The sequence below is a fragment of the Rattus norvegicus genome, chromosome 1 (assembly GCF_021556685.1).
Source record: "Rattus norvegicus strain SHRSP/BbbUtx chromosome 1, alternate assembly SHRSP_T2T, whole genome shotgun sequence".
NCBI lineage: Eukaryota > Metazoa > Chordata > Mammalia > Rodentia > Muridae > Rattus > Rattus norvegicus.
Window position 1 is genome coordinate 91,421,223 of NC_141534.1, and position 25,678 is coordinate 91,446,900.

The 25,678-nt window shown below is 51.7% G+C and overlaps 1 protein-coding gene across 10 annotated transcripts in view; it reads left to right on the forward strand.

Moving 5' to 3' along the window:
* The window catches only part of Xrcc1 (X-ray repair cross complementing 1), a 28,607-nt gene extending 3,725 nt beyond the window's left edge, over nucleotides 1-24,882 (forward strand). For 3 of the 10 annotated variants that reach the window (XM_087595168.1, XM_087595162.1, XM_087595140.1), the window contains 16 exons: nucleotides 9,107-9,286; nucleotides 9,365-9,481; nucleotides 16,582-16,740; nucleotides 17,190-17,264; nucleotides 17,359-17,470; nucleotides 17,872-17,981; nucleotides 18,053-18,158; nucleotides 18,324-18,582; nucleotides 18,833-18,949; nucleotides 21,130-21,223; nucleotides 21,365-21,494; nucleotides 21,771-21,825; nucleotides 21,916-22,052; nucleotides 23,481-23,571; nucleotides 24,488-24,563; nucleotides 24,659-24,878. In XM_087595168.1, coding sequence (XP_087451294.1) covers nucleotides 9,116-9,286; nucleotides 9,365-9,481; nucleotides 16,582-16,740; nucleotides 17,190-17,264; nucleotides 17,359-17,470; nucleotides 17,872-17,981; nucleotides 18,053-18,158; nucleotides 18,324-18,582; nucleotides 18,833-18,949; nucleotides 21,130-21,223; nucleotides 21,365-21,494; nucleotides 21,771-21,825; nucleotides 21,916-22,052; nucleotides 23,481-23,571; nucleotides 24,488-24,563; nucleotides 24,659-24,772 — 1,923 coding nt within the window. In that variant the 5' untranslated portion in view covers nucleotides 9,107-9,115 and the 3' untranslated portion in view covers nucleotides 24,773-24,878. Of the gene's footprint in view, nucleotides 1-9,106; nucleotides 9,287-9,364; nucleotides 9,482-16,581; nucleotides 16,741-17,189; nucleotides 17,265-17,358; nucleotides 17,471-17,871; nucleotides 17,982-18,052; nucleotides 18,159-18,323; nucleotides 18,583-18,832; nucleotides 18,950-21,129; nucleotides 21,224-21,364; nucleotides 21,495-21,770; nucleotides 21,826-21,915; nucleotides 22,053-23,480; nucleotides 23,572-24,487; nucleotides 24,564-24,658 lie in introns of all 10 variants that reach the window. The other 7 variants (XM_087595183.1, XM_087595192.1, XM_087595157.1 and 4 more) reach the window with 4 other exon arrangements.
* The last annotated feature ends 796 nt before the right edge of the window (nucleotides 24,883-25,678 follow it).

Below are 25,678 nucleotides of genomic sequence, written 5' to 3' on the forward strand. Positions count from 1 at the left end.
CTTTCTTGCTTCTGGGTGACAGAATGTTTTAAGGACTATAGAATTTTTTTTTAAAACAAAGAAACATGAATCCATGACATTTTCTGGCCAATTTTAGGTGTTCGTGCATTTTTTTTTTTTTTTTGGTTCTTTTTTTTTTGGAGCTGGGGACCGAACCCAGGGCCTTGCGCTTCCTAGGCAAGCGCTCTACCACTGAGCTAAATCCCCAACCCCCCGTGCATTTTTTTAAATCCCTAATCAGACTGGGAATGAAAACTAACATTATTTACCATTATAACCTGCCAGTCAGCAGCCTTCACACCTCACATGGCTTGATTCATTCTGTCCTTGTAAAGCCTTGTGACCTACAGACTGTCATTATCCCCATTTTACAGATAAGGAAACCGAGGCCCAGAGAAATTATGAAACTTAGCACCTGTCTTTTAAACTGTGTGGGAACCAGGTTGCTAAGCATTTAGTTTGAGGGTCTGGATTCAAATCCTAGCTCTTACTCACTCTGACCTCAGGCAAATGTTTTTGATTTCTCTAAACATACCCATTGAAAGTAAAGACACCCAAGGCTGGGGCGGTTGTTAAAACCTGGTGACACAATGTCTGCAGAAGTGCTCTGTGTACATGTGGGAGTTGAAATAATGGGAGGATTGGTGATTTCATTATGGGATGCTGGTTCTTCCTGCCTTGAGCAGCATCAGGTGACCCCCACCGACCACCCCCTCCCACTGTGGGAAGTGACGTTCAGTTCTGTAAGAGTGGTGGGAACCAAAAGCCACATCCATGGATCCTGAGGAGGCTCAGTGGGGGATGGTCCTCATGACCAAGCCCGACAGCCTAAGTTCTGTCATTGGACTCCACTTGGTAGAAAGAGAGAACTGACCGGCAAAGCTTGTCCTCTGACTTCTACCTGTGCACATCAATTAAATCAATGTCCGCTGGAGAGATGCTCAGTGGGTAAGAACACAGGCTGCTCCTTCAGAGGACCTGGGTTTGATTCCCAGCATCTACACGGTGGTTTGTAACCTTTGTAACTACAAATCCAAGGGATCAGGTGTCCTTTCTAGCCTCTGAGAGGCAAAATACCCATATATGTAAAAACGAAGGTTTTAAACATAAAAGAAAATAGTCAACTAGAGGTCAAATGCAAACCTGGAGACAGTGGTGTAGAAGGCGGTACTTGGAGGAGTTCGCGCATCACTTCCTAGCTTTGTGGCTAAGGTCAAGGGTCTAGAGTAGCATCATCTGTTCCCTCATTCACTTATTCCACAAGTGTGCGTCTAAGCGCTTGCTTTTCGTGGACACTCTGTGGTCCTGGGTCTGGACAGCCATGGGCAGCTGTGATGAGCATTTTCATACCTGACGCTGGGGGTGTTGCTGGACTAGAGAAGGCTTGCCTGGCATACCCCAAGTCTGGGGTTTGAACTCCAATACCCCTAAACTGGGAATAGTACTTTCAGTCTGTCATCCTGGTCCTCAGGAGCAGGAGGGTCAGAAGTTAAAGGTCATCTGCTACACAGCAAGTTTGAGGTCAGCCTGGGCTGCACGTGACCCTCCAGCATAGAAAGGCTGACAAGAGGCGCAGTGAATGGACCCTGTATCAGGTGGTGGCCATGAATGCTGTGGAGGAAGTGGGGCAGGGAGAGTAGTGTGTCTAGCCAGAGATGGTGTGGTCAGGTTTTTATTTAAATATGGGGTCTGATGACTTTTTTGAAAATTACTTTTAGTTGAGTATGGGGGTGCACACCTTTAATTCAAGCACTGGGGAGGCAGAAGCAGGTGGATATCTGTGAATTCTAGGCCAGCCTAGTCCACAGAGTGAGGTCTCTAACAGCCAGGGCTACTTAGTGAGACTCTGTCTCAAACCACACCCCACCCCCATTTAATAAAAAAAGATTTATTCTATGTGTATGCGTGTACATCATGATGTGCGTGTATGGTGCTTTCGAGGTCAGACGAGGGCATGGGATACCCTGGAACTGGAGTTAGGAATGGGGGTGTGAGCTGTGTGGATGCTGGAACCAGACCCCAATCCTCTACAAGAGGGTTTCAAGCCAGGGTCTCTGCTCACTAAGCCGTCTCTGCAGCCTGGAGTCGGGTGCCTCTGAGCAAAGGAGAATGTTCAGCCACACGTAAGGGACAGAGAGGTCGGTGGGCTTTGTCCATCGGGCACATGGAAGGTAGGTCAAGGAGGTCGGAGAGCAGGGTAGGACCAGGGCTTCGCCAGGGCCTCTGCAGAGGAAAGATAGGCTCCTACTTCTTGTTGAGAACACACAGTAGGGCCAGACTCAGAAGCAGAGCCCATCACATCAGAGACCCCCTAGGAAAATCCAGTTGCATTTGGCACTGGCCAGTTTGTGGGCAACTGAGTTCATCCAGTGTTAACTTTGGTTCCTTTTCAGTGACAACAAGGGAGAGATTTCTGGACACCAAGACAGTGGACTCTTGTGTGCTCACCCATTTCCCTGTGTGTTCTCTAAACACTGTTACACAACACTGGATTGCCACACAGGGCTCAGCCCTCTGCTTGTGTCAGCTCCACACGCCTCTTTGTCAGCCATGGCTACTCTGTACCCAGTGGTCACCTGCTTCCAGCCCCACCTGGCCTGGAGGGGACGCTGGGATAGGTCCAGTCGGAACACTGGTGTGTCACCTGAGTGTCAGCAGTGTGATGGGACACATCATAGTTCTTCCTTTTGTCATTGTTGTTTGAGACAGGGTCTCATTGTATAATACAGCTCAGGCTGGCTATAACTCTGTGACCCCTGCATCACATCTGGGAGGGGTTCAGGTATGAGCCACTATAGTTGCTGTGATTTCCCATTTTTTTCTTATTTTTAAAGATTTTTTTATTTATGCACATCTGCACAGCAGAAGAGGGCACTGGATGCCGTGGAGCTACGTACAGACAGTCGTGAGCTACCATGTGGGTGCTGGGGATTGAACTTGGGACCTCTGGAAGAGCTCTGCACTGGAAGCCAGTGCTCTTAACCACTGAGCCATCTCTGCAGCCCCCCTTGTTTTGTTTTGAGACAGGGTCCTACTATGTAACTCTGGCCAGTTTAGAACTCACTATGTAGGCCAGGCTGGCCTTGAGTCAGATTTTCCTGCCTCTGTTTTCTGAATGCTTGGATTAAAGGCACAGACCACCCAACCTGACAGACTTTTTGTTTTATGTGTATGGGTATTTGTCTGCATGCGTGTTAGTGCATATGCTAGAGGTTAGAGGAGGGCATCAAATCCCCTGCAACTGGAGTTACAGGTGATTGTGAGGTGTTATGTGGGTGCTGGGCATCAAGCCTGAGTCCTCAGGAAGACCTAGTGCTTTTACCTGCTGAGCCACACCCCAGCCCCTCCCTGGGGGATTCCAGGCAGGGGCTCTACACTGAGCCACGCCCCCAGCCAGCTCTTCAGTGTTTTGGAAAAGACATTCACTGTGTGTGTAGCTCAGGCTGGCCTTGCCTGGTGATCCTCCTGCTTCCCCTACAGAGTGCTGAGCTTGCTGGTGTGCACCGCTGTCCTGATGTCTGTTACTGGTGTTGCTGGTGTCATTCTGAGACAGGGTCTTACTCCATACCTCAGACTGGCCTGGAGCTCCTTGTGACCTCCTGCTCCTGCATCCTACATTCTAGGCCATCACTCTCCTTACTGAGCCTTTTCTGCAGCCCCTCCTTTCTTTTAACTACTGCACACAGGACAGCTCTCTGACTAGCCAACTCTCAGAGCCTTGCCTGGCCTCTGTGGCTGCTCAGCATCATGTACCATGTGTGCATAGGAAAATTTAAAAAATGCAAACAAGCGTGCATGTATAGAACACCCGGGATGTCTGTGTTGCCCACGGGGTATGTGGCCTGCCTCGCATACATGGTATTCTGAGTTCAATCTCTGGCATTGCATTAACCTGGGAAGAGAAGGGGACGGGATCCAAAGTTGGAAACTTGTTGCTTATATAGAAAGTTTGAGGCTATCCTGGGATACACGAGACCCAGTGTTGGGGAAGGATACATTTTTACATACAAGTTGGAGTCACAGGTATGGCTCCGTAGTAGTGGAGAGATAAATGGGGCTAAGGAATAGAGGGGCCCCTTGTGGGAAATGCTCCTTTGTTTGGTTCGAAGCATTGACATCTGGATCTAGGTCAGAAAGAAGGCTTGAGCAGTGAGGGAGGTGTAAGGTGTGAAGTTTGTTGTGGATTCTGGGGTAGCAAGTGCAAAGGCCCTGGGCAGGAGGCCTCAGCCTTGTTGGATATAAGATAGGAGATGTAACTGGAGAAGAAGGATTGAGCACACAGGGTGTTGTCTGGGCTCAGCATCCAGCAGCGTCCACACCAGCCTGCATTCCCTCCAGGCAGTAGTGCTGCGGGCCCAGGAACAAGCCCTGTAAGCAGTGGCTGTCTCCCCTGGGCTTCCCCCCCCCCCCCCAGAGCTGGGGACCGAACCCAGGGCCTTGTGCTTCCTAGGCAGGGGCTCTACCACTGAGCTAAATAAATACCCAACCCCTCCCCTGGGCTTCTGATTTCAGCACCTGCACTTAGATCCCCGGTGGAGGACCTGCTCTGCATTGTCTCCAGTTACAGACTGAGCACTCCGTTTTGCTTTATTTTCTGGTGCCGAGTATTGAGCCAGGATTCTGTGCAGGCCAGACAGGCACTCTGCCCTTGACCCACATCCCAGACCCCTCTCTCCGAGGCAGAGTCTTGCCGAGTTACTCCTGCCCTTGAACTCACTCTGTAGCTCATGCAGGCTGTGACCTCTGCACTCTCCTGCCTTTACCTTACCTGCCATCGCTGGGGTTGCAGGCCCAGCTGGCCGCCCTTGTGACTTTAGAACATCTTCACTTCCTGTGGAGGGACACCCCGGACTTCCCTTTCTCACCTGAGTAAACTGCCCCTTGGAAACGTTGGCTGTAGTTTAGAAATGGCGGGGGTGGATTTGAACACAGACCACTTTGCTCAAATCAAGGCTCCTTCCTGCCATGGAGCTGTGGTGCCCTGACTGGTCTGATAGAAGGGAGAGCAGAACAGATGGTCCCAGAGCAGAGGGGGGCCATGTTGAGGGGAAGTACATAGGCAGTTAAAAATGTGTTTTTGTTACAAAAAAATTATTTTAAATAAGTGTACGAGGGATCAGTGTGTTTTAGCGCAGAAGCCAGAGGCATTGGGTCTCTCAGGGCCTGGAGTTACAGGATGTTGTGAACCTCTTGTGGGTCTGAAGAGCTCTAGCTACTGAGCCATCTCTGCAGCTCTGACCTTGAACTCTGACCTCTTGCTTTTATTGCCAGGCTGCTCTCACTTAAGGCCACCAGGGAAAACTATGAGGTTTTTTTTTTTTTTTTTTTTTTTTTTTGGTTCTTTTTTTCGGAGCTGGGGACCGAACCCGGGCCTTGCGCTTCCTAGGTAAGCGCTCTACCACTGAGCTAAATCCCCAGCCCCAACTATGAGGTTTTTATTGAGCCCCACAGACTTGTGACTACATGGGTAAGGAGGCGGGTCCCCAGCTGAGTGAGCAAGGCGCTTAGAAATGAAACAGCCACAAGTCTGGCAGGGCCCAATGATGCAGCTATGGTGGCTGTTGGTGAGCATGACAGGATATGAACTTTTAATAAGAACAAGGCACAGCCGTCCCACCCTAGCATCACTGAAGCAGAACAATGGCGGGTGAGCTAGGGTTCCTGTAAAGTGTTGTGCATACCTGCGTGTCAGGCTGATCTCCGTTTGAGCCAGATTGAACCAGGTCAGGCTTGAGCGCATGTGTTTTTCACATTTCACTGCGTCCACTTGGGAGTGCCGAAATTACAGGTGTGCTTCATTCAGTATGCAATTACCCATGGCTGGGGATCGAACTCAGGGCTTCCTACCTCCTAGGTGAGCACTCCAACCAAGCCACAACTGAAGCCCAGACATCTTTGAGGGCTGTAATAGCCCCTCAACCTAGGGCCCTGTTAAAGAGCCACAGACTGGACACTTAGCATTGCCTGTCCTGATTGCCTCACACCCACACACCTTTCTGTGTCCTCAGCCTCAGGCTGGAGCCGCAGGTCCTTTGGTGAGTGGTGTCTTCATAAATAGCTCTTTCTTTCAATGAATAATGAGCCTGTATCAGCTAATGCTTCTGTTCCTGGATAATAGTTTCAGTAGGAAGCCTGAGGCTTTTCTAGGCCAGCACTGACAAAACAACTCCTGTCAAAGGGAAACAGGGACCGGGCAAAGAGTCTCCTGCTGCAATTCTAGCTCCTGGAAGATAAAGCCATGGGGATCCCCATAATTCACGGTGTGCCTGGTTATTAAGTGACAACACACGCATACATGCTCGCGCACACACGCCAAAAAAAACTACAACTAGGGGCTGGAGAGATGGCTCAGCGGTTAAGAGCACTGACTGCTCTTCCAGAGGTCCTGAGTTCAGTTCCCAGCAACCACATGGTGGCTCACAACCATCTGTAATGAGATCTGATGCCCTCTTCTGGTGTGTCTGAGGACAGCTACAGTGTACTCATAAAATAAATAAAAAGAAAATAAAAGAAAGAAAACTACAACTAAGCGTGTGAGAATGAGGCCGAGTGTGCCAGCCTGTGCTCGTGATCCCAGCCTTTGGATTGTGTGTAGCCTGGACTACAGTGGCCAAATCTCAAAGAGTGAAATGGGGCGGGGGAGGCTGGAGAGTTGGTTCAGCAGTTATTTTTTTAAAGATTTTATTTATTTTATGTATGTGCATACACCATAGCTATCTTCAGACGCCACCAGAAGAGAGCATCAGATCCCATTACAGATGGTTGTGAGCCACCATGTGGTTGCTGGGAATTGAATTCAGGACCTCTGGAAGAGCAGTCAGTGCTCTTAACCACTGAGCCATCTTTCCAGCCCTGGCTCAGCAGTTATAAGCACGTGTTGTTCTTATAGAGGACCAGGGTTTGACTCCCAGCACCCACACAGAAGGTCCTCTAGTTCCAGAGGTTCTGATAATCTCCTCTCAGCCTCTACAAGGCCAGGAAAGCAGATGGGACATAGGCATATGTCCAGGCAAAATGGACACACACAAGTAATAAATAAACTTAAGAAAGAAAAAGAAAGTACAACTTCACATTTTGACCGGATGGCAGTCTTCAAGCTGTCTCAGAGAAATGACTCCAGTCCTGCCTGACCTTTCTGGAATGTACAACAGATTCATTGCAGTCGCCTCCAATTGTAGTGGCTTCTGGGTTCTATATAGTGTTTTGTTTCTTATCTAAATGAATGCTAAAATTGGCTTCACTCTTTTTGCTCATTTATTTTTAGTTCTAAAATCCTTAGCTGAACAAAAGATACCCTTAAAACATTTGTATTACATTTTTGAAAGAATAATTTTTATTTATGTGTATATATGTGTCTGCATGCTTATGCCCAGGGAGGCTAGAAGAGCAGGCCAGATTCCCTAGAACCAAGTTACAGGTGGGTGTGAGCAGCCTGACGTGGGTGCTGGGAACTGAGTTCAGTTCCTGTGTAAGAGCAGTGTGTGCTCAAAACTTCGAGGGTCCATGTCTCAGGTCCTTTTAGTACATTTTTATGTATTTTTATTTGAGTGTGTCTTTTGAACAAAAATCCCTGCAAAGATGTTGCGTCTGCAGAGACTGGTAGGCTGGTTAGAACTCCGTTGTTGTGGCAAGAGTGGGGTCCGTAGCTTCAGAGGCTGATCGCCTCCTCTTGGACTGGTTTGAGCTTCAGAACATCCATTCCTTGCCACACTCTATCTGAACTAACACCTCCACCAAGAGTGCTAAGAATATCATCAGATAGCAACTTGGGCCTATAAAACGGTTCCCCCCTTTTCGACCCACCTCTCTGATATACCCATCAGTGTGTTTTTAGATTGCCTTAATTTGGGGGCTGGAGAGATGGCTTAGCGTCTAAGAGCACTGGCTGCTCTTTCAGAAGTTCTGAGTTCAATTCCCAGCAAACACATGGTGGCTCACAGCCATATGGAATCTCTTCTGTCTGATGCCCTCTTCTGACATACAGGCTTACATGCAAATAGAGCAGTCATATTCATAAATAAATCTTGAAAAAAATTGCCTCAATTTAAGCCTTTTTTTTTTATTATAATAAACTTAACGAAACTGCTTCCACACTGGAACACAGAGTTACCATCTGTAAAGAGATCCGATGCCCTCTTCTGGTGTATCTGAAGACAGCCACAGTGTACTTATATATAATAAATGAATAAATCTTTATAAAAAAAAAAAAAAGGAGTCTCAAGCCTAGACATCAACCCTTGCCCCAGTTAGAAATACAGCATTTCTGAACCTGGGGATGGCTCAGTGTGTAACGAAGGAGGACCAGAGCTGGGGTCCCCAGCACCCACATGAAAGCTGGGTGGGCATGGGTAGCCTGCCTGAGATCCCAGTGCCCCCGAGGCAGAGAGGGAATCCCTGGAGAGACTGCCTCAAGAAATAAAGTGGAGGGCCACTGGGGCAGACACCTGACATCAACCTCTGGCCTCCACATGCACCCAGGCGTGAATACACAAGCATGCACACTACATGCGAATACACACACACACACACACACACACACACACACACACACACACACCCCACCTCTGTACTGTTAGTCTATTCCTTATAGCTATCACCTTTTTTGATTTCTTTTTCCTTTTCTCTATGTTTGAGACAGAGTCTCATGTGATCCTGACTAGCCTCCGGTTTGCTGTGTAGCTGCGGGTGGCTTGAAACTTGTGATTCTCCTGACCTCACTTCCCAAATGCTAGGGTTACACGTGTGCGACACCAAGCCCCAGCTTTACCTGCCTTCATCTTTTTCAGGGAGAGCAGTGTCACAGGAGTCACCAACATTTGCTGCCTGTTGACAGCTCCCTACTGTGTGCCCTGCCCTTCAGCCTTGTTAGTTCTGTGGTGATTCTTGATTCGATGAGCCCTGTTTTATAGACGAGGAGGTAGAGGCTCCAGGAGGTTGTGAGGGCGGGCGCACGGCCAGTGTGAGGCAGAGGTGGGTTCAAATGCAGGACTCGGTGGTATGAGAACCAGAAAACCCGGGCGTGCATTTGTTTGTCCAGGAACTTCTGTAGTTGTGTGTCCTTTGTGTGACAACTTGCCCCTAACTGTCTTTGCCTCTTGCCGCCAAGGAGAGCTCCATGACAGGGAGCGGACCGACCGGTGTGGGAGTGTCCCATGGTGGGGATGTCTGTTGGCGAGGCCGGTGTATAGTGCGTTCCTTCAGTGATTTTTCCCTGTCATGTCCTGGGCTGCCTGTCAGAGACAGAATGACTACTCACTACTCAGTTCCAGTCCCCACTGACACACAGGTGACATTCCAGGGGCTGTGGCAGTCCAGCAAGCCCAGGGTAGAACCAAACACTCAGCAGCTTCTCTCTGCCCCACAGTTGGAGAAGGAGGAACAGATACACAGTGTGGACATTGGAAACGATGGCTCGGCCTTCGTGGAGGTGCTAGTGGGCAGCTCGGCTGGAGGGGCCACAGCTGGTGAACAGGACTATGAGGTAAGCAGGATTGGGACACCCCGTATCTCCATCATTAACCCCCACCTCAGCAGCTGCCACCTGCGATTACATGAGCGTGGATGTGAGCCACCCAGCTGCCTTCCGGAGAGTCCTGGGCGTGCTGAGGGGACAGAGCAGGCATGGGGTATTAGCCTCATCATCAGGGGAGACGGGCTGCCTGGATTGTGGTCAAGTAAGGAACAAGAGGCCCTCACTTTTTGTAAAGTTCAATTGCAGTTTAGGTCATGGCCCAGGAACTGGGGTTCCATGTTGTCATGACTCTAGTAATCTACTTGAGACAAAATACAGCCCCTTTCTGATTGATACTTTAATTTTTTCCTTGAGATGGGTCTTTGATCTTTGCCTAGGCTGGTGTTCATTCCTAGACACAAGCAGTTCTCCTGCCTCAGCCTTTGAGGAAGCTGGAGCTCTAGGTGTGCTCTGTCCAGCCTGGCTCTGGACTGGCAGAGGACACCGTAGCTCAGAGTGTTAGCGGGTCACTCCAGTGAAGTGGTGGCAGTGAAAACTAAGCTCACCGTGATGCGCTTAACAAGCCTAAGCCAGTGAGGATTAAAGTGCGTGTGTGTGTGAGGGAGGGGCGCCGGGGCCGAGCCTTCTAGATGTGCGCCTTCTAGATGTGCGGCTACACCAGCCTTGGTCTTCACTACACAGCTGTGCCTGTTGAGAATAAAGAGGGTGTTCTGTACGTTTTGTCCCCTGCTCCCTTTTTATTTTGTTTTATTTTTTTTTTAAAGATAGGGTCTCACTTGGCCCAGATTGGTTTGAACTCACCATGCAGCTCAGACAGGTCTTAACTCCCTGATCCTCCCACCCTGTCTGACTAAGTGCTGCCATTACAGCTGTGAGCTAGCTGCCTTTCCCTCCCTCCGTCCTGCCAACTGAGGGCACTGTCAGGTTCAAGGGGCGGATGCCCCTTGTCGTCTTCCCGGCCTTAGAGGGAGCGTTGTGTCTTTCACTGTTAAATAGGACGATGGCTGTAGGGTGGGTTCTTAATCTCTGGATTGCCAACTCTTTGGGGTTTGAACGACCAAGACTCCAGAAAACCATCAGAAAACAGATATTGACATTATAATTCATAACAGTAGTAAAATTACAGTTATAGAGTAGCAATGAAAATAATTTTATGGTTGAGGTCACCACAACATGAGGAACCTTATGAAGGCTGAGAGCCACTGCTGTAGGGTGTTTTGTTTTGTTTTTAAACTGAGGAAGTTCTTATTTGTTCCCAGTTTATGGAATTTTTTGCTTGTTTTTTAAAGAGAGGGTCTCACTATGTAGCTCTGGCTGTCTTGGAATTCCCTGTGTAGAACAGGCTGGCCTCGAACTCACAGAGATCTTCCTGAGTGCTGGGGTTGGGAGCTCTTTTCATGAGTGTTGACCTTGGTCTGTAGGCTGGGTTGCCCATAAGCTCAGTCCTTCCTCGACTTCAGACGCCTTGGGATTGAAGACCTGGGCTACATACCCACCTGTCTGTGTTGAGTTTCGTTTCTTTTTCTCACCCTGGAAATGGTTACATGTTAGAGAGGACGCTGCCACTGAGTCACGTCCCCACCTGTGCCACTTGCCTAGAATTTTATCAGGTGCTGTTTTCTGCTCTATAAGATCTATTTTGCAGAATGAGGTTGCCTGTACCCAAACCACTTTTATTCTCAAAATGATATGCTAAGTCAAAAGATTTTGGTATTAGCTCAAAACAGTTCTTTACAGAACTAGAGAGCTAGCTCAGCCCTTAAGAGTGAGTTTTGCTCATTCTTAAGTGACCTGCATCACTTCCTAGCACAGGGGTCAGGCAGCTTACAACCGTCTGCAGCCCCAGCTCCGAGGGATACCACACTTCTAGCTCCATAGGCACACAGGCACCTACACTCAAACGCACATATCTGCACAGACACACATACACATAATTACAATGAAAAAATCTTTAAAAATTACTTGCTTCTCAGTCTGGAGAGATGGCTCAGCAGTTAAGAGCACTGACTGCTCTTCCAGAGGTCCTGAGTTCAATTCCCAGCAACCACACGGTGACTCACAGCCATCTGTAATGGGATCTAAGGCCCTCTTCTGGTGTGTCTGAGGACAGTGACAGTGTACTTATGTCCATAAAACAAAAATCTACTTGCTTCTCTTTGCAAAACATAGATTGGAAATACTTCATAATACCAAAGACAGGATATTTAGCTAAGTATCCTGTTCCTTCTTGCATGTGAGCGTTTACTCGGCATTTGCCTTTCTGGAAGGTGGCGTGGCAGCTCGGGCCTTTTTTCCCAGGGTCTGGAAACAGCTGTACTCAGGCCTTTGGCTGCTGTGACAAATTACACTTCAGCTAAGCTCAGGGGCCTAAAATGTTCACTTTCCACTCAGGAACTAGAGACAGCTGGAAGAGCAAAGACAGGGAAAAACAAGCAGATCGGGGTGGGCGGTCGGGGTGGGCGGTCGGGGTGGATGGTCAGGGTGGGTGGTGGTCAGGGTGGGTGGTGGTCAGGGGTGGTTGGTGATGGTGGGTGGTGGTCAGGGTGGGTGGTGGTCGGGGTGGGTGGGCGGTCGGGGTGGGTGGGCGGTCGGGGTGGGTGGGCGGTCGGGGTGGGTGGGCGGTCGGGGTGGGTGGGCGGTCGGGGTGGGTGGGCGGTCGGGGTGGGTGGGCGGTCGGGGTGGGTGGGCGGTCGGGGTGGGTGGGCGGTCAGGGTGGGTGGCGGTCAGGGTGGGTGGCGGTCAGGGGTGGTTGGTCAGGGTGGGTGGTGGTCAGGGTGGGTGGTGGTCAGGGTGGGTGGTGGTCAGGGTGGGTGGTGGTCAGGGTGGGTGGTGGTCAGGGTGGGTGGTGGTCAGGGGTGGTTGGTGATGGTGGGTGGTGGTCAGGGTGGGTGGTGATGGTGGGTGGTGGTCAGGGTGGGTGGGCGGTCAGGGTGGGTGGGCGGTCAGGGTGGGTGGTGGTCAGGGTGGGTGGTGGTCAGGGGTGGTTGGTCAGGGTGGGTAGTGGTCAGGGGTGGTTGGTGAGGGTGGGTGGTAGTCAGGGTGCCCACCTCCTCCAGGTCAAGTCCAGAGTATGCAGCAGCAGCACTGCTTCCTGCAAACCAACAATGCTTTTTCTCCTCTCTATTCCATCATGCAAAGGAAGACAGGCTTGGCAGTAATGTGAGCTGCTCTGCAGACAGAGAAGGAGTTTACAAGTCAAGACCAGTTTAGGGTACTACATAGAACACTTGAGGCTAGCAACCTGGCCAGAAGTTTCAAAATTAGAAACAAAAGAAAAACGGGGTGAGGATTGAGGCTATAGCTCCACATGGGCGTGGTGCTTGCTTTGAAGTCTTGAGTGTGAGCCAAGGCTGTTCATTCTGTGTGAGTGCCTCAAACTCCGTGGCATTCCTGCTTCTCGTTATAGACAAAGTCACAGACACTCGGTTGGAAATAACTTGTGGACTGGGAATGTGGTCTCAGAGGCCACTTCCCTGGAAAAGCTGCTTGGCTTTTCTCCTGCCACTACTGTGTTCCCTTCTTCCTCTCTCCTAATCCCCTGATTCTCTCTGTGTCTCTGTGTGAGCAACTCTCAGTGTCCTCCCCTGTCCTCAGCCATTGACTACTGACATCTTTGTTGATAGAATAAATTCCAGGTGGGAGCAAGGACCTTCAGTGTGAAAATACAGATTCTTCATCAAAGCATCAGAACCAGCCTCTACACCCCTGCCTAGAATCCCCCAGTGAGGGGCTGGGGGCGTGGCTCAGTGGTAGAGCCCCTGCCTAGCATATGTGAAAGTTTAGCTTTCATCTCCAGTACAAGAAATTGTATAAAAGAGATTCACTAGAGTTTCACGTAGCCTAGACTAGAGAGTAAAGGTTAACTTGAAGCATAAAGGCAGTGTCACAACCAGAGTGGTTTTTTTCCTTTACAGTGAATAAGACAAGACATTTGGGGCTTCCTGCCACTTAGTGTTGGTAACAGCATGTGTTGTGTACACACACATGCACCATGCAAAATCCAGCCCTGTGGTTCTGCCCCTTTGTAAGAAGTGAAACAGAGACCAGTGAGTGGCTTCTGTTCTGTATGATTTTGTTGTTGTTTTTTAATAATCACAGCTGAGCACCAAGAGGCGTATTGTTGTTTTTTTTTTTTTTAACCATAGTAAAAGGCTTTTATTTTCTAATCTTGTAAATTTTGCAGTATGTCAGTTAGGAAAGGGATGAAATAAATGAGGCCAGCCTAACTGAACATTGCTTACAGCATCAGGAAACACTGTTCTGTCAGAAGTGGGTGCTGCTGCTCCATTTACTATCAGTAGCTTCAGAAGCAGCAAGTGGCTGGAGAGAAATACCGTGGCCTTGATTTGCCTCCCCCTCCCTCTCTTCCTGTTTTCTCCTCCCCTTCCCTGCATGCTCTGCCCCTCCCTGGGGTTTTTTTTGAGGAAAGGTCTTATGTAGACCAAAGTTACCTGTTATTAAGTCTGGCCCTGCGTGCCGACCCTCCTGCCAGCATCCCACACGTGCTAGGGACAGGCTTGCAGGGACAGGCCTCCACACTGGCTCCCCAGTCCCCACTTCACTGACCTAGAGCCTAGGTCTGTGTTCAGGGTGGCCGTGTGCTCTGATCCTCCTGCCTCCACCCCCTAAGTACTTGGATTTCGAGGGTTTGGCACCATGTCCAGTTTTGCTTGCTGTACAGGGCTTGAGCTCCGCCTCCTGTGTGCTAGGCAAACACTAACTGAGCTACACCCTCTCCCTTCCCTCTCGCTCTGTAGCTCAGACTGGCCTTGAACTTGTGATCTTGCCTCAGCCTCCCGAGTATTAGAACTATAGACCCATTCCTCCTGTCCCCCAAACCTGGCTTTCACACCCCGCTCCACCCCAGCAGCCTTTGTGTTCTATCTGATTGGCCAGAGCCGTATCATGGTCCATGGCAGAGGGATGGGGCTTGCTTTTTCGTGGCTCAGAACTCCGTGGTCAGCTCTGGTGGCCGTTTGTTCCTTCATCTACGTCAGCATCTCCACTTATTTTCTTGAGCTACTCTTTTTTTTTTTTTTTTTGGTTCTTTTTTTCGGAGCTGAGGACTGAACCCAGGGCCTTGGGCTTCCTAGGCAAGCGCTCTACCACTGAGCTAAATCCCCAACCCCTTCTTGAGCTACTCTTAAGCATGCCCGCTGTATGTTTGAGGGCACGAGTATACGCAGCCTTCCTGACGCGGTTTGTGGTCTGTGGGTTCTGGGCCCCATGGCAGCTATATGCTTGTAGGTATATTTATCGTTTCTTTCTTCTTCCTCTTACTATTATTATTGCTGTTATTGGGACAGACTCTTACCCTCCAGCCAGTGCTAAGATTGCAGTTAGGAACCACCCCACCTGGATTATTTAGTTCATTAAGACATGGCTGCACTAAGTAGCCTAGATGGAACTCAAGTGTTTAATATCCCTGCCTCAGGTCCCTAGTGGAGCACACTGTAGGGCTGCTTGGAAAAGTGCCTTTCCAGGGGACAGTTGTCCCAGGTCAAACAGTCACTGTGGGCTTTAGATAGCTAGTGAATTCTCTCATAAATTACATTTACTTGTTTCTTTAGTGTGTGTGTGTGCGTGTGTGTGCGTGTGTGTGTGTGTGTGTGTCTGTCTGTGTCTGTGTGTGTCTGTGTGTGTCTGTGTTGTCACATATATGTGGAGGCTGGAGAACAACTTTCAGGAGTCAATCTCTCCTTCTACTGTGCGGGTTCCAGGGAAGGACGTCAGGTCCTCAGGCTTCTTTACCTGCTGAGCTGTCCTAGCCGTGCTGCTCCCGTGAGGTCTCACACAGTCCTGCAGAGGAACACAGCCCTTTGCAGTTCTCCAGAGAGAATTGTCTCTGGGAGGCTGAGACAAGCAGCCAGTCCACCAGCTGCCCAGAGAGACACTCCCCTGCCTTAGCTCATGTGGCTGCCGCCTTCCCCAGCTCCCTACCAGGTGCCAAGGGTCTCAGAATCTTCCATGGTGGAGCCCATGTCTTGCCTCCTGCTTTCTCCCAGTTTTGTGGTGGCCCTCCCATCCCCTGGAGCCAGAGAACATGCACATTATCTTGTGGCCTGAATTTTATATAGGAATGCAGTTACCAACTGTTACTGTAAGACTGGGGGCTGCTGTCCCCACTGGGGTGAGGAACAGAAGGCAGGTAGGAATGAGGGAAACCTCTGTCACAGTGTGGAAGGGTCACCGGGCTGAGCAGGTGTGACCTTCCCTTTCTACTGCTGGTGTCCCCAAGAGACATAGTATGGGATCTGAAAACTGGGTTCCTCTGCATCAGGAGAAGCTGGGGTGATGCTCCCAGTGTCTGCAGATGGGCCAGGCTTACAGCGTGCAGCCTCTCTAGCTCCTCCTGCCGACAGAGCCTGGTAAGGCACCCATGCTGTCTCCACAGAGCCGCCCCAGCCTGTGGGTGCTGGCAGGGAGGCACTAGGGACCTGAATACTTGACACTGCTGTGCTCCATCTTTGGATTTGGTCCTGTAACTCTCCTGGCCTTTGAGCTGCCTCAACCGTGCATGTCCATAGGGCACTTGAGTGCTGTGCCTCTCACTGAGACACCTCTGCTGGGACAGTCCCTTAGGGCACGTGGTCCTCTGCACTGCCTGATTTTAAGTGGAAATTCGTCTGGACTGCATGCGGCCTGGTGATTCCACTACTCAGAAGTGAAATCAGCATGTCCGGGGACAACCCCACATCATGCAAACAGCCCCGTTAAACTCAGCAGACCATAACAAGACACAAAATCAGGAGAGCTTGTTGGGAAGAAAAAGGGGTCCCCGGGGAGTCAGAGAAGGTCAAGGAAGGGTGGGCGAATATGATGAAAATAGATTGCATACATGTGTGGATATTGTCCGAGAACAATTGAAAACAATCTGTCACGGCAGCCATTGTCTAAAGTCAGAGTAAGGCAGAGAGCAGTGAGGATACCCAGGCCTTCCCATCCTCCACATGGCACCCACACATGGCACACGTGTCCACACACCCATACGCAACCGCCATATACAGCAGACATAACAAAGGGCAGGTCTGTTGACTTCCCCCTCCTGCCCACTCCTAGGTGGTGTCATCTAGCTCTGGCCTTCATTCCTTACACTGTCTTCTACCTAGGTCCTTCTGGTCACCTCCTCTTTCATGTCCCCATCTGAGAGCCGAAGTGGCTCGAATCCCAACCGTGTTCGCATTTTTGGACCTGACAAGTTAGTCCGGGCAGCAGCAGAGAAGCGCTGGGACCGAGTTAAAATCGTGTGCAGCCAGCCATACAGCAAGGTACCTGGTGTGGAAGCTGAGGCATGCTCAGGGCAAGTGGGGGTCTGAGGGGAGTGTCAGGGTGAGTTGAGGCCGTCGGGCTCTGTTAATGTCATGCATAATATCACTGTTATTATGGTACTGGGGCCAGGAACTCAGGCATCCAGACGGTAGAGGACCAAAGAGCCCTGGGTAGTTGTGCATTCCAGAAGTGCTCCAGACAGACTGGGCATTCAAGAGTGGACTTGCTGCCTGCCATTGGCAGTGAGGGTCAAAGAGCAGTGCGGGTCGAGGGGTGAGCCCTGACTTTGGTCCACAGTTAGGGCTCAGTGAGGTTTAATGACAGCATCACCGCCATGCTCACTGGGCACCAGCTTCAACTGAGCCAGAAAGGGCTTCCCTAAGTGAAGGGGCATGAGAGCCTAGCTCTGTCCTACGCAGACACCCTCACGCCCTCCCCTGTGTTCCAGGACTCACCCTACGGCCTGAGTTTTGTGAAGTTTCACAGCCCTCCAGACAAAGACGAGGCGGAGGCTCCATCTCAGGTAAGTTGTGCCTGTTACCCGCCAGAGCCTCTCCCTGCCTCTCCACCCCTGCCCGCCAGCAGTCTTGCCAAACACTGACCTTGCGGGACCTTAGAAGGTGACAGTGACCAAGCTCGGCCAGTTCCGTGTGAAAGAGGAGGATGACAGTGCCAACTCCCTGAGGCCAGGGGCGCTCTTCTTCAATCGGATCAACAAGGCGGCTTCAGGTGCACGAGGGACGCGAGGCGCTGGGGATGGCGTTACTCACTTAGCGTAGAGCCTTGGGTTCAGCTCCCAGGCCCAATCCTGAAATCTCAGCACCGGGGAGATGAGGCAGGGGGATCAGACATGTAAGATTCTCTTTGGGTAGGGAGAAAATCTGAGTTCAGCCTAGGCTGTGGGACGCCTTCCTCGTCTCAAAAGCAAACCTGAGAGCCGAGGCACGGCCAGGTCTCTGATCTGGGGAGGAGGCTGTGCAGGGAGGAGGGCTGGGCCTGGATGGCTGAGTCAGGGCACAGTGTAGACTCCTGGGTCACTTCTGCATGCAGAGTGACTTGGTACCTGGTAGATGGGAGCTGAGGTGACTGTGGCCCTGCCTCCTGACCCAGTCCAATGTGTCCTTCCATAGCCTCTGCAAGTGACCCGGCAGGACCCAGCTATGCAGCGGCTACACTGCAGGCCTCTAGTGCGGCCTCCTCAGCCTCGCCAGTCCCCAAGGTTGGGGGCAGCTCTTCCAAGGTGAGAGCGTCAGACGTTGGGGCAGTGGAGAATGAGGAAAGCCAGAAGCCAACCCATCCCTACCTCCTCAGCTTCAGGAGCCTCCCAAAGGGAAGAGGAAACTGGACTTGGGTCTAGAAGACAAGAAGCCTCCGAGCAAACCCTCAGCAGGGCCGCCTGCCCCCAAGAGACCCAAGTGTAAGCAAGCTGGGTTCCTTGATTCTGTAGTGACCCGGGCTTGTGTGTCATGAGGGAAGGGCTCTGGTCTTGAACCTGCCGTCTGAGAAGGGGGCGGAAAGCCTGGTTCCCTGTGAGAGCTGGGGCGATCAGTACCAACTGAATTTCTGTTCTTTGGCTCCCCAGTGCCTGTTCCTAGCCGTACCCCAGCTGCAACGCCAGCCTCTACCCCAGCACAGAAAGCCGTCCCAGGGAAGCCCCGGGGAGAAGGCACAGAGCCTAGGGGAGCTCGCGCTGGACCCCAGGAGCTTGGCAAGATCCTGCAGGGGGTGGTGGTGGTGCTCAGTGGCTTCCAGAACCCCTTCCGTTCAGAGCTCCGGGACAAGGCCCTGGAGCTGGGGGCCAAGTATCGGCCAGACTGGACCCCGGACAGCACACACCTCATGTAGGCCTCTGACCTACCACACGGTTCCCTGCGCTGCTCTGACCCCATGCCCTCTCTTACTTCATCTGTCCCTGTCCTGCTACCCTTCCTTCCTCCCTGCTTCCTTGTGCCCCTCTGACCCCCACCTCTTTGCCCCCTTAGTTCTCTGCTTTCTGCCTCCCTCCTTAGCGCCATCTCTGTTCTGTCTCTCCCTCACCCTGTCTCATTTGTCCATCAGATCATGTCTGACATTCCTGTTTTGCTCCCCCAGCTGTGCCTTTGCTAACACTCCCAAGTACAGCCAGGTCCTGGGCCTCGGAGGCCGTATTGTTCGTAAAGAGTGGGTGCTGGACTGTTACCGCATGCGGCGCCGGCTGCCCTCCCGGAGGTGAGGCCGCACGCACACACCTGCCTCTTAGCCCAGGGCTTGCAATGAGGAGCCTGGGGCCTGGGGCCTGCTCCGCAAGCTCAGGTGGTCTCCAGCCACCGTCAACTGTTTGCAGAGACAGGGTCAGGACCTGCAGGTGGGGTGTAACTTGCTTGCGTGAGTCACCAGATTTTGTAACGACATCTGCTTTATGCAGAATTGAAAGGACACTGGGTTGTGTCTGTGCAGAGGTGGACAGGAGCCTCAGAACTGATCTTGAAGCATCCTTTGGATGCCAGGCAGAGCTGTGACTGAGATGAGGACCCTGGTGTTGAACCTTGTGCTCACTTCAGTGAGGGGTCAGAAGTGTTAGAACCCAGCTTCCAGGAGCTCAGGAGGGCTGCAGTGAGGGAGAATCTTGCAGGATGAGAAGCATGTGTAGCAGACCGGCTGAGGGCATGCTGGGCTACAGAACCAGCAGGGACGGGCAGCTGTGCATCTTCTTGATGCAGTGGAAGGTGGAGGAACCACTGGCTGCTGACAGAGGGCGCTGTGGAGGACTCAGCTGGAGAAAGCCAGCTCCATCCAAGCGAGAGATCTGCCTTCCATAAGTAGGGCTAACCCTGCATGGATTGGTCAGCTGACCTGGAAGAGGCAGGGACTCCACAGCGTGTTTGCATTTCTCGGCTCCCTGGAAGCTACTTGTCCAGCCTCAGTACTGGGATCATCCTGAACGGATGTGAGGAGGGCGTCAGGGGGCTTGTTTACTCCCTGAGGTGTGTAAGGATAGTTAGCTAGTGTGCCACGGTAGGGGCTTTTTTTCAACACACACACACACACACACACACACACACACACACACACACACACACACACACACACAGTACCAAGAGTCAGAAATCTTAAGATGGTTGAGGATGGAGAGATAGCTCAGTGGTTAAGAGCATTGGTTGTTCTTTTAGAAGACCTGGGCTCAATATCCAGCACCCACATGGCAACTCTGAACCATCTGTAGCTTCAGTCTCAGAGTGTCTGATGACTTCTGGCCATTGTAGGTACCAAGCACATACATGATGCATAGACACACATGATGCAGGAAAAAGATTCATACATGTAAAATAAAAAATCTTTAAATATGCATATGTACAAGGTGCTCATACAAAATGGTATTTACAAAAACTGCATTCTTTCCACAAATTTAAAAAAGATTTATTGTTCTTTAAATTATGTGTGTGTGTGTCTGTCTGTCTGTCTATGTGGTGATGCACATGTGTGTTCAGGTACGTGAGGAGGACAATTGTGTCAAATCCCCTAGAGTTAGAGGCAGTTGTGAGCTACTCCCTGATGTGGGTCCTGGGAACCACATGTGGGTTTTCTCAACAGCACAAGCTCTTAGACATTGACCATCTCTCTAGCCTCACATATTTGTGTGTGTCTGAGAACTGAACCCAAGGCTTCCCACATGCTAAGCAACTGCTAAGCCATGCCCCCAGCCCCTCCCTAGGGGATTCTAGGCAGGGGCTTTACCACTGAGCCACGCCCCCAGCCCCTCACTGGGGGATTCTAGGCAGGGGCTTTACCACTGAGCCACGCCCCCAGCCCCTCACTGGGGGATTCTAGGCAGGGCTCTACCACTGTACTACTATCCCTAGCCTTTTTGGTTTTGGTTTTGAGGAGGGAGGGTCTTACTAAATTGCTCAGGCTGGACTTCAGTTCACTCTGTTCCCAGGCAATCCTGCCTCTCAGCCTCTTGAATAGTTGAGATTATAGACCTGCCCACTAGGCCAGGGTCCTCTCAGATGTTTTGAATCATTCTGTGGTTTAAAACCATCACTGTAAATACCATGTAAATCCTCACACCATGGTGTTTAGGGGATTGTGGGCAGAAGAAGTCTGTGAATGTTGAGTGCCACACAGATCTGTGATTGGTTGAGTGTACAGATGCAGAGACCCCAGATTTGCATTTGAGAACTTTCCCTGTTGCTTGACATTCTCCTTTGATTCTCAGAGTAGACCACCTCCCATTGCTCTGTGTCTTGTAAGTGGTGCAGACCTTCCCTGTGAGGGGAGAGCCTGGGCTGGCTGCACTGCCTGGCCTGGAGCTGGGAGGTGTCAGAGGGCAGCAGGAGTGGGATTCCTTCTCTACGCCCACCTCCCTTGGACTTCTTGGTTCTCTGTCTAAGGCCCAGTTCCTTTCCTAGGTACCTCATGGCAGGCCTTGGATCCAGCAGTGAGGACGAGGGGGACTCTCACAGTGAGAGCGGTGAAGATGAAGCTCCCAAGCTTCCCCGGAAGGTCTGATGCCCCTACGGTGCCAGGAGGGAGTGCTGGGTGCCAACCAGGCTCTGCTGAGCTACCTCAGCCTCTCCCTTCTGCCCCCTGCTGGCTGACCACAGCCTCACACTGCCCTGACCTCACCCAGCCCTCCTTCCTCAGAGGCCCCAGCCCAAAGCCAAGACCCAGGCAGCAGGACCCAGCTCACCCCCGAGGCCACCAACCCCAGAAGAGACCAAAGCACCATCACCAGGACCCCAGGACAATAGTGACACTGATGGGGAACAGTCAGGTTAGAATCTGAGGGAGAGGTCTATACTCTTTATGTCTGAGGGAGGAAGGCTGGGGCCTGGACCCCTGGGGGCAGGGCTGGTGTGGATCCGAGGAGGGAGAGCTATATGAAGGTGAAGGAGTGGAGGAGAGGGCCACTGTGTGTCCTGAAAACTGGATTGAGAGAGCAACTAAGGTTGAGTCCACAGGCCCCGGCTACACTCTTGGGTGCCATCCTGGGAGGGGAGTTACCAGATGTCCCCAGAAACAAGCCTGTTGACTGGGTTGCTACTGGCAGAAGGACGGGACAATGGGGCGGAAGATTCTGGGGACACCGAAGATGAACTGAGGAGGTAGGTAGGATTGAAGGGGTAGGTCGGCCTGACCTTGCTGTGGGGGTCTGCTCCCTGAGTGTTCACCCTCCACAACTCTTGATCATCCAGGGTGGCCAAGCAGAGGGAGCAAAGGCAGCCCCCAGCCCCAGAGGAGAATGGCGAGGACCCGTATGCAGGCTCCACAGATGAGAACACAGACAGCGAGGCTCCCTCAGAGGCTGACCTGCCAATTCCAGAGCTCCCAGGTTGGGCATCCTGACTCTGACATGTCCCCTCAACCCCCTGGGTCTCTGCTGTGTCATACACTACCTGCTTCCTTTCCTGTGACTCCCACTTCACGCCTGCTGGCAACTTCCTGCTCTCCACTTCCTGCTCTGGCAAACACCTGTGTGTGACCTTGCTCTGGTGACCTTCCCAGTGTGAGCAACCTCATTTGCTGACCAGTGATTCAGGAGTCCCCATCTCATCCCCTAAGTTCAGCTCTGTCCTCAGCTCCACTGGCCCTGGACACCTGAGTGCTGGGCACATCGTATGTTTGCACCCATGACTCACAACGTTAAGCTAACTCTGTGTTTGCATGTGCTATCCAGCAAGACAGGGTCTCAGGTAGTCCAGGCTAGTCTTTTTTTTTTTTTTAAAGACTTATTCATTTATTATATATAAGTACACTGTCACTGTCTTCAGACACACCAGAAGAGGGCATCAGATCTCTTTACAGATGGTTGTGAGCCACCATGTGGTTGCTGGGAATTGAACTCATGACCTCTGAAAGAGCAGTCGGGTGCTCTTAACCACTGAGCCATCTCTCCAGCCCCGCCCAGGCTAGTCTTTGGCTTTCCTTCTGCCTCAGCCTCCCAGGTTCTTAGATTACATGTGTGCCGGCACACCCTGCCTCCCAGAGAGCTCCTAAGATATTAAAGCAGCAAGACGGGGGCTGTGGAAGGGTGTCTGAGCCTCCTGGGGTGGAGGAGAGTCTGCTATGGTGGTTCTTGCCTATAACCCCAGTACTTGGGAGGTCAAGGCAGAAAGATCACAAGTTCAAGGCCAGCCTGGCTACTGAGTAAACCCTTTTTCAAAAAAGAATGGAGAGTGAGGAGTGCAGGCGAGAAAAGAGCAGTCACAACCAGGCAGTGGGGGTCAGGGTCACTGCAGGAGCCTTTCTCAGGCCTGTAGGCAATGTCAGGAAAGTATTGTGAACCCCAAATGAGGGTGTGAATTGGTGACCTGGGACAGCGTATGCAAATGGGAAGAAAACAGCTCAGAGGCCAGTGTGAGAACCAGCTGAGGTGAAGTGGTGGCTGCCCCAGGCCTGCCTGGGCCAAGGCCGTAAGAGCCTGGCTGTGTGTTCCAGCTACTGCTTAGCACCAGGCAGAGGCAGGCAGGAGCTTCCTGGTGGCCTCGATGGGTGCTAGATGAGAATTTATTTTTATTTTATTTTATTTTTTTGGTTCTTTTTTTTCGGAGCTGGGGACCGAACCCAGGGCCTTGCGCTTCCTAGGTAAGCGCTCTACCACTGAGCTAAATCCCCAGCCCCTAGATGAGAATTTATTAGTCATGGCCCTCACCTCTGAGCATCTCATGCTGGCTAAGGTGCCGCTCTCTCCCTCTTTGCTTCTAAGTGCTCAGGAGCTCGGTCAGTGCCTCATCTTCTGCCTCTTCCCTCTCTCCTGCAGACTTCTTCCAGGGCAAGCACTTCTTCCTGTACGGCGAGTTCCCTGGGGATGAGAGGAGGAAGCTCATCCGATATGTGACAGCTTTCAATGGGTCAGTTGTGGGATGGGGTGGGTACCGTTGCAGGCTGGCAATTCGACAGAGGGTGTGGGCTGTGGGAGGATGACCTCTGTGCCCAGCAGCATGAACACAGCTGCAGCCCAGCCCAGCTCTGCCCACTGTGCTTGTAGCCCTGGAGGGCTGCCCATCTCCCACCCCTCTGGAGGGTCAGCACTGGGCATTGCTGGTTCGACTTGTCAAAGATGCCGCCCAGAAGGGCAGGTCTCACAGGCAGGGCAGAGGTCACACTGAAAGCCAGACTCACAAACAAACAAACAAACAAACAAACACAACAAACCAGTCAAACAAACAAGCCAGAAAGAGGAAGAGTTGGAGACATGGCTACTCTTCCAGAGGTCCTAAGTTCAGTTCCCAGCAACCACACAGTGGCTCAGGACCATCTATGAAGGAATCTGATGCCCTATACTGGCATGTAGGTATACATTTAGACAGAAGTTTTAAAAAAAAAATGTGGAATCAAATTTTTTTAAAAAGAAGAGAGGGACTGGAGAGACGACTCAGTGGTTAAGAGCACTGATGACTGCTCTTCCAGAGGTCCTGAGTTCAAATCCCAGCAACCACATGGTGGCTCACAACCATCTGTAATGGGATCCGATGCCCTCTTCTGGCCTGCAGGCGTACGTGCAGGCAGAACACTGTATATAATAAATCTTAAGAGGTGGGGGAGGCGGGGCATAGAGCAGTGGAGCGGGCTCTATTGGACAGTGTCCGTTGGACAGGTACTTCGTCACAGTGTGCCTCCTCAAGCACAGGCAGGGCTACTAAAGGATGGTCTTAATGCAATCTCAGCCTGAGAGCTAAAAAGGAGGTTCTTCAGCCGACAGTGCCCCCCACCCAGCATGTGGGCAGGCCGCTCACAGTCCCCCACCTCCTCCCTCCCTCCCATCAGTGAGCTCGAGGACTACATGAGCGACCGGGTCCAGTTTGTCATCACGGCCCAGGAGTGGGATCCCAACTTTGAGGAGGTGAGCCCTGGAGGGGCAGAGGTGGAGAACCCCAACGAACTTCGGCATTCCCTCTGTCCTCTGATTACATTCCCAAGTGGACCCCTCTCCCCTAGGCCCTGATGGAAAATCCTTCCCTGGCCTTCGTCCGGCCCCGCTGGATCTACAGTTGTAATGAGAAGCAGAAGTTACTCCCCCACCAGCTCTATGGGGTGGTGCCCCAGGCCTGAATGTACACCTGTGTATGCGCATGCATACACTTATGCACATGTATGCACAGGCCTGGGTGCACACGTGTGCACACAGATGAGTTTAATAAAGGAGACTTTGTTTGAAGCAGTTGTTTCTCTCTTAGGAGACTCTGGGTTCTGCTTGCCCTCTGTGCTGCCCCATTAATCCCCCCACCCCCGCCCCCAGGCTCTGTAACTCTGTACTGACTGGAGCCAGGGAGTTGGAACTGTGCCACTCAACACTGTCCCCCAAATAGATCTGATCGATCATGTCACATGTCTGATCAGTGAGCGGAGGCATCAATGCTTATCATATGCACCAGACTAACCAGGTTCCTTCCCAGGTGTCACTAGCATCGCCAGCACAGTTTACATCCAACTGATGGGGGCAAGGGAGGCTGTCCTTAGGAAGTTGCCCAAATCCTGGAGCCCCAAGTCTGAGCTGGGGATGGAACAGAGCTGTTCGGGACCAAAGCAGAAGGGGTGGAGGGTGGGGCAGAAGCCATGTGGTGGGAATCCGGAGGCTGCTCACAGCAGGGGCTCTGGGGCAGGTGTGACTGGGAGGTGAGCTCAGTCCTCAGGTGCTGCCCATTTAATAGAAAGGAGTGAAGGCAGACAGCCTGGCCCGCATGAGCTGCATTGAGAGACCGTATCCACCCCCTTCCTAATGAAAAGCTGGAATAGGGGAGGAGAGAGGGATGCAGGCCATCTCCAGGTCCCCAGTCCCAGTCACACATTTCAGAACACTCCATCTCTGGGGAAGTTCTTTGGAGTTCTTTGAACTCCAGGCTGAGAGGTTTTGACTTTGTTCTGGGGTGGGACCAGAAGGGGCTTTAGACAGGGCAGAGGTCAGGGTCGGACCTGGCCCTCAGGTAACCTCTTGGATGTTTCCTAACTTTAACCAGC